Genomic DNA, 8,145 nt, shown 5'->3' with positions numbered 1-8,145 from the left:
TAAAAAAAAATGCCCACTGAAATGCCAGTCCCATAAAAAGGGTCCAAAGTGGTAGTCAAAAATTGAAGGATAAGTGTCTTGAAACCTCCCTCTTGAAGGAATTCAAGTATAGGATATAACAATTTACTATCACATGTATACATTTAGAGCATGTTATTGGTTTTCATGTTGTATGTAGACACCATATACTTCTCACATTCCAGGAATTTATTATTCATGTTAAATACTTAGCATGCTATAATTGGGAAACAATGCTATGTCAGTACCTTGTGTTAGTGGTCAGAATGATGTTTTATTTCACTAACTCTCGGTCTTACATAACACTTCATTTGTTTTCAAATTCACTTACTTGCAATTTTTTTGTGTTGTTTGTGTTGGATGAATGAGTATGAAACTGTCTCTAAAGAATAGGTAATACACTGAAAAAAATGTTAAGAAATATTAAATCTCTCTCTCTCTCTCTCTCTCTCTCTCTCTCTCTCTCTCTCTCTCTCTCTCTCTCTCTCTCTCTCTCTCTCTCTCTCTCTCTCTCTCTCTCTCTCTCCCTCCCTCCCTCCCTCCCTCCCTCCCTCCCTCCCTCCCTCCCTCCCTTCTCTCTCTCTCTCTCTCTCTCTCTCTCTCTCTCTCTCTCTCTCTCTCTCTCTCTCTCTCTCTCTCTCTCTCTCTCTCTCTCTCTACATATATTTCTTTTTATAGACTTATATGTGAATTATTTCATCCTTGATTTGTGTATATTTGATTTAGGAGTCCTTTACTAGTATAATGTTTGTACTTCATTATAGTGTTTCTTGTCCCTCTCAGTTGAAGAAACGAAGGCATGATGGCGTCAGATGGCATGCTGTCCCTCTCATGGAACAATCACAAAGCCACCTTCTGTCACATTCTCTCCACACTGCGAGAAAAGGTGGGCATGAGTCAAAATTCTTTGTGGAAACATTATAATTGGTTATTTCTTCATGTTACATATATGCATATTACTTGAATTCAATGTTACTTATAGCACTTCAAACTGTTATTCATGGATATTTTAGATATACATTTAGCACAGCATCTCTTTCTTTCTCTCGACAGGAGAGATACACAGATGTAACGTTAGCATGTGAGGGAAAGTTTTATCCAGTGCATAAACTTGTGTTATCAACGTGCAGCGAATACTTTGAAAAGATGTTTGAGCACACGCCTTGTAAGCATCCTGTAGTGGTTCTCAAAGACATTAAGTGTGCAGACATGGAGGCATTACTGAGCTATATGTATGATGGCGTGGTGAGTGTGCTTCAGCAGGACTTAGCGCGGCTAATAAAGGCTGCTGAGTTGCTACAAATAAAGGGCTTGGCTGTACCTGATGAACCTCCCTTGAAAGAACTGAGCAAAAAAAATGCATATCCATGGAGCTCGCGGGATGACCGAAGTAGTCCACATCCTAAAAGGAGACGGAGAGAAGACATGATGACCTCCACGTCCCAGGGAAGCTCACTGCCACCCCCTGAGAGCCCCCTTCCTCCCCCCAACACCACCAAGAGTCCAATCAAAGCTGGGACCATTCCAAGTCTCATAGTCAAGACCAAAGAGAAGATGGGGTAGACCAGCGGGTGGGTGATCCAGTGGAGCCAGCGGTGGAGTTCAGCTCCCCCAAGCAGGAAGCCTCGCACAATCAGGTTGGTGAGGCTACTGCTGTCCCAAGTTCTCGTTGGTTCTTTGGTGGCCACAAGTCAAGTAATCCTCTGATACTCAGTTCCACTTTGTTTACTGTATTCCCCCAGTATTCATGTTTACTGTTTTCCCCCCAGTATTCAGTGCCCCTGATCCTGATTGATAGATTCTTAGCATATCAGAGGACTATAGATTTAAGAAAAGGACTGAACCTAAAATTTAGTATTATATATATTGCTGTTTAAAATTTAATTTGTAGAAATCCATGGTATATATGTTAAGAATTTCATAACATTTTTCACATAATGATGTTAATCTTACAGGAACCAGTTGATGAATCTCTAGTCAAAGAAGAAGTTATTGAAGGTTCAGAGGACAACCAGGGAGAAGGAATGGACTCCAGGATAGAATATGGAGGCATGGGTGGAGGGGACTCCAACACAGGAGGGGAAGAGCAGGGAAGCAAGTTCCCTCACCAGTTAGATACCAAACACCCACAACCCCTACATGAGGCGGTCGTGGAGGCTCTGGCAGGACCTTCTGGCATGCAGGGGGTATGTGTCCTGTAGTGGATGGCAAACGTGGATGGTTGGGGAGGTTTAGGATGTGAAAAACAACAGAGAATTATTTTATTTTGGTGGGAGAGGTAGACGGAACTCATAATTTTTGCTGTCCAACTTTGAGATTGATCAGGGGATAAGATATTGCATAATGAAAAAAATCATCTTGTAAATGTTAATTTTACATCAGATATGTTTGTGTGATTGAAAGTGTTTAAGTGAGATATGGTCTAGTCTGATTGTATACTCTTTTGCTGCAGTGGCTTGGAACCGGCGAACTTGGTGGTGGTTTCTCCATGCTGGAAGGATACAGTGAAGACGGGAACCAGGAGGTGCACCCAGCTTCCACAGGTCCCCATGGCACACAGCAGTCACACCAGATGGTGAGTGTTGGAGGTCGTTTCTGTGCAGGGCAGATGTCATCACTCACTGAGGAAAATTGGATTCTTTGTGTTTTGGAAGTGATTGGTGAACCTTTCACCATTTTTTACTTGGCATTACCTGGATAAGTCATTGGAGGGAGAGAAAGGAGAGCTAAATTTCAGCTCTTGGGAACAAGTTACCATTGAATTCTGTAAGAGGTCCTGTGTCCTCACCCTGATGATGACAGCTGTCTAACATCCTGAAGTAGTGTAGGACTGAGAGGAGACAATCCCGTGATAGTTCATATCAGATTAATTTGGATATCTCCTTCCTGTTTCTTTGTATATGTATCCTTTATTCTTTTTTTTTTCTCTCTCCCATACATTTTTCTCTCCTTTCCAGGAATAAATATTACCTTTGCTCATTCTCTTCCCAGAGTGTGTATCTTTGAGTTTATTGTAGGGTTGCACCAGAACCCCATTCAGGATTGCCATTTGAAGACATTGCATATTGCTAAATATGATTTTGATCAGTAAAAATTTTATTTGCTGCTCTGCTATTGTTTTCATAAGTTTTCATAATGCAGTGTCTTGCATTGTGGCAGGTAGATTATGATGAAAGAGGTGATCAAAGTTGATGCTTTAGCCTTTAAGTTCTCAGATACACATGAGGTTGAAAACCACATACTTGTTGAGATGGATGCACATGTCATAGGACTCAGTCTCAATCCTAATTCCTTTAGCTTGGCTTGATAAAGACACCTGGTATTCACTATGCCCATATTTCTTGTCATTGGTGAAACTACAGTTTTTAAGTTTTTAAATTTATTTTTATTTTTTACAAATTACCAGTTATGCCCAGGGACACCTTTGTGTGTTATGCTGTGGTAAAATCAAGATACACAGTAAACTGGTTGTTGGGTCAATAATCATCTTGGTCTGTGTAGTTGGTGGGAGTCCCTCACTCTTAAACAGCAGATGAACTACAGAATCTTGGTTGCAGCTCTTAATTTTTATATGTTTCTCCAAGCACCCAGTTATCAGTGATTCTAAAGGTTAGGATCAAGTCAACTATCTCAGTGTGGATTTGAAGACCATCTCACTGATTAGTTGCCAAGTGCACTTAATTGATCCTTGCATAATATGGGATGGTGTAGATTAGTCCTTTCTCTTAGTGTTCCATAAGCAAGGCATTAGGGAATGTCTGTGGATGTGGATAATTATGTGAGGTGATAAGGTGCACAAGAGGTGCAATGAGGTAATGGATAGATTGAACTGTGAAGTGAACAACAGAAGTGCCACAGAGGGAAAGCATTGGTTCTGTGAGTCCCTGTACTTTATTTTTAGATTATGTAATCTGAGGGACAGAATCAGTACAGGGAAATAGAGGACAAGTTCAGGTGGAAGAGATGGTTCATTCACCTTCTAGTAATGAGAAGACTTTCTTTGCACATGGACGTGTGAAACATGCAGAGTTCTGTGGGTGGGAATGTTTTTGAGAGATCTGAGTTTGCTTGAAATACTTTGCGAGGTGGATATGTAAAGTGTCCCCTTAAAAAAAAAAAAAAGGATATTTTGAGTTCCAAACTCCTTGCATTGTTCCCTTGTACACTACTTTGCATGCATTGAGGTGGGAAAAGGGAGAAACTTGTTAACCATTTTTGTGTAAAAAAATACCAGCCTGGAAAACAGTAGTGTTGCAATGAACAACAGATAAGTGGCACCAGTTTTATAATCTGTTGATTACATTGAGGTTCTTCAGTGAGCATAAATTTTTGAACATAAGAAATTAGGTATTAGCATAGAAAAATATATGAGATCCTGGAGCTGTGGAGTGAATGAATCTTGAATCATATTCTTGAATTCAGGTTTATGGACTGTGTGAAAATAATTATCATTTCATAATGGGCCTTGTACATAACATCTTTTTGCTAAAATATGTTTTGAATTGAAAACCTCCAAACTTTTCTTGGCATTTGTAACAAGTTTTGGATGTCTTCATCCCAATGAGGATTGCATTGCTAACTTAGAAAGGGGGAGTCATGGGTTTTACTTCATTTTTACAACAAATTCCCACAATAATTGTTGGGATTTATAATTTTTCCCTCTCCTGGAAGACTTGTATCCAGGACATACACTGTTCATGGGATTGTCTCCTCTGACTTTGTATTCTGTTAATGTATGTTATGTATGCTGGTGCTGGGTATATTTGTCATTTTGGTAATGTTAAGGTAAGCCATATTATGATCCATGCTGTGACCATATTGTTCTTGGGAACACTGGTGTACATGACTCTCAAGAAGTTTAGCCCTCTGGCTTTGTATTGCCATATTGAAAGTTGACACTTTTCTACCTACCAATATTGGCAAAAATTTGATTTGAGGAAACTTTATATTGGGTATCCAAGGAAAAATTTAACCAAGATACAAGAGAACAGTTGTATGCTTTTCTTGCTGCTGTCCTAGAAGAGATTTTTGGCATGGGGAAAATGTGGTACAGATGCATTGTCCCTTGAGAATTACCTGAAGGGGGGGGGATGTTTATATGACCATAGAACTGCTTCCTGCTACAGAAGTGAGACACTGAGGAATCTGACCATTGCTTTTGCAGTTCTAGGTTGTGTTTCTTGAGTAATGTTGTGGAATGGTGCTTCTGATGGAGACGAAATAACTAGTGGATTGAGGGTTTGGACCAACAGTAAACAGCCAGGGAACTTGTTCAAAGTTGATTCCAAGTGGTCTGCTCTGGAAATTAATATAAAAATGTAAGGGATGAAAGCATATCTGACTTATGGGTGGCTTTTATCTGTGGTGCAGTTTTTTCTCTGAGTATATGGTTGCTATAAGACATTAAATGTGGTTTACATCACACTACAGAATATGTAAACATTCAAAGGTATAATGGAAAAACATTAGAGAGTGGGACTTGCAAATGGCAGTATTGTATCAGAGTGCTTTTTTCTCATTTGCAGCCCTGTTTCTCTCTCTCTCTCTCTCTCTCTCTCTCTCTCTCTCTCTCTCTCTCTCTCTCTCTCTCTCTCTCTCTCTCTCTCTCTCTCTCTCTCTCTCTCTCTCTCTCTCTCTCTCTCTCTCTCTCTCTCTCTCTCTCTCTCTCTCCCTCCCTCCCTCCCTCTCTCTCTCTCTCTCTCTCTCTCTCTCTCTCTCTCTCTCTCTCTCTCTCTCTCTCTCTCTCTCTCTCTCTCTCTCCCCCCTCCCTCCCTCCCTCCCTCCCTCCCTCCCTCCCTCCCTCCCTCTCTCTCTCTCTCTCTCTCTCTCTCTCTCTCTCTCTCTCTCTCTCTCTCTCTCTCTCTCTCTCTCTCTCTCTCTCTCTCTCTCTCTCTCTCTCTCTCTCTCTCTCTCTCTCTCTCTCTCTCTCTCTCTCTCTCTCTCTCTCTCTCTCTCCCTCCTTGTAGCTCTTGCTCATTTGGCAATGTATGAATATCTTGCGTGGACTGGAAGTCAAACAATCCAGCTTATTGAGTGGGTATGTGGTTGTGTGCTTGTTCAAAGAGGCCAGAAATGGTCTATGTTTCCTATGAAGGTGAGATATTAAAAAAAACAATTTATTCCTTTAATAATGATTTCATTCATTAAGTGTTGGAACATAGTCACTGCTCAATGCTCATCTCTTGTTGTCTTGTCTAAGAGTGTTTAGCAAATGGATTTCTTATCAAAACTTTATATATCTATAAAGTACCAGATTTTATAGATGCAAGTAATTCAGTATCTTACTGTTAGGTATTAGTTTTATTCAGAATTTGAAGTTGGTTTGCCACATGTTTTCAAAGAAAAGCTAGAAGAGGTTTGTCAGTCATTGGGAGAGAACATCAACTTTTACAAGCATTTTACTATTCATTCATGCAAACATGAAATGAAGCTAACAAGATTAGTGGGCTGCAGTTCAGATACCAATTATAGCACAGGAGTTTCTCTCTGTAACTTCATCTCAAGTTTCCTTTCTGACCATTCTATTTCTGCTGTGGTAGACGGTCACTGTTCTTCTCCTAAATCTATTAACAGTGGTGTTCATCAGAGTTCTGTCCTGTCACCCACTCTCTTCTTATTATTCATTAATGATCTTCTAAACCAAACTTCTTGCCTTATCCACTCCTACGCTGATGATACCACCCTGCACTTTTCCATGTCTTTTCATAGACGTCCAACCCTTCAGGAGGTAAACATTTCACGCAGGGAAGCCACAGAACGCTTGACTTCTGATCTTTCTAAAATTTCTGATTGGGGCAGAGCAAACTTGGTATTGTTCAATGCCTCAAAAACTCAATTCCTCCATCTATCAACTCTACACAACCTTCCAGACAGCTATCCCCTCTAATTCAGTGACACTCAAGTGTCCCCCTCTTCTACACTGAACATCCTCGGTCTGTCCTTTACTTATAATCTGAACTGGAAACTTCACATCTCATCTCTAGCTAAAACAGCTTCTATGAAGTTAGGTGTTCTGAGACGTCTCCACCAGTTTTTCTCACCCCCCAGCTCCTATCTCTGTACAAGGGCCTATCTGTATGGAGTATGCTTCACATGTCTGGGGGTTCCACTCATACTGCTCTTCTGGACAGGGTAGAATCAAAAGCTTTTCATCTCATCAACTCCTCTCCTCTAACTGACATTTTTCATGCTAACTGCTCTTCCGATCTTGCTAACTGCATGCCTCCCCTCCTCCCGCGGCCTCACTGCACAAGACTTTTCTTTCTCTCATCCCTATTCTGTCCACCTCTCTAACGCAAGAGTTAACCAGTATTCTCAATCATTCATCCCTTTCTCTGGTAAACTGTGGAACTCCCTGCCTGCTTCTGTATTTCCATCTTCCTATGACATGAATTCCTTCAAGAGGGAGGTTTCAAGACACTTATCCATCAGTTTTTTACTACTGCTTTGACCCTTTTATGGGACTGGCATTTCAGTGGGCATTTTTTTTTATTGGATTTTTGTTGCCCTTGGCCATTGTTCCTCCTACATAAAAAAAAAAAAAAAACAATGAGATGAGTCTGTGCACAGATGATTTCTGATGGGACATGTTGGGGCTGAAATATCTGCTACTGCTCTATAAGTAATAGAGCTGAAGGAAAGTCCATTTCACTTTTACTCTCCTTGTTTCCCTGTAATTGTTGTAGAAGTCCTAAGTTAGAGGAAAACTGCTAGTTAGTTATGAAATGCCATTTATGTACAACTTTTCTATGCATTGAACACATACACACACATTTTGGCATTTACAGAGGAGATGGTTTTGGGAATTTGAAATTTTATAATGATGTGATGAGCTGGGATGGAAAAGGTATGTTGTGCTATGAAGTTGCTGCTGTGGATTAGCTTCACTTCCTAAAGCTGTCAGAAAATTAGCACACTTTGGCTTTGGACTTTTGGGTTTGTATCTGTACACTAAAAATGTTACCAAGTGATCGTTGGTTTTCCACGAAGTCAAGATCACTGCTGGTGCTCCGCTCTCTCTCTCTCTCCTCTCTCCTCTCTCTCTCTCCTCTCTCTCCTCTCTCTCTCTCTCTCTCTCTCTCTCTCCTCTCTCTCTCTCTCTCTCTCTCTCTCTCTCTCTCTCTCTCT

General features: G+C 40.7%; 1 protein-coding gene across 1 annotated transcript in view; it reads left to right on the top strand.

Annotated features, from left to right (window-relative positions):
* Positions 1 to 820: 820 nt before the first annotated feature.
* LOC135102540 (zinc finger and BTB domain-containing protein 14-like) overlaps positions 821 to 8,145 on the top strand; it is a 38,772-nt gene continuing 31,447 nt past the window's right edge. The window contains 5 exon segments of the mRNA XM_064007820.1: positions 821 to 904; positions 1,072 to 1,408; positions 1,519 to 1,655; positions 1,974 to 2,204; positions 2,471 to 2,593. Of these exon segments, the coding sequence (XP_063863890.1) occupies positions 821 to 904; positions 1,072 to 1,408; positions 1,519 to 1,655; positions 1,974 to 2,204; positions 2,471 to 2,593 (912 nt within the window).

The sequence above is a fragment of the Scylla paramamosain genome, chromosome 8 (assembly GCF_035594125.1).
Source record: "Scylla paramamosain isolate STU-SP2022 chromosome 8, ASM3559412v1, whole genome shotgun sequence".
NCBI lineage: Eukaryota > Metazoa > Arthropoda > Malacostraca > Decapoda > Portunidae > Scylla > Scylla paramamosain.
Note: the sequence above shows the minus strand (reverse complement) of the source record. Positions and strands in the feature narration are given on the sequence as shown.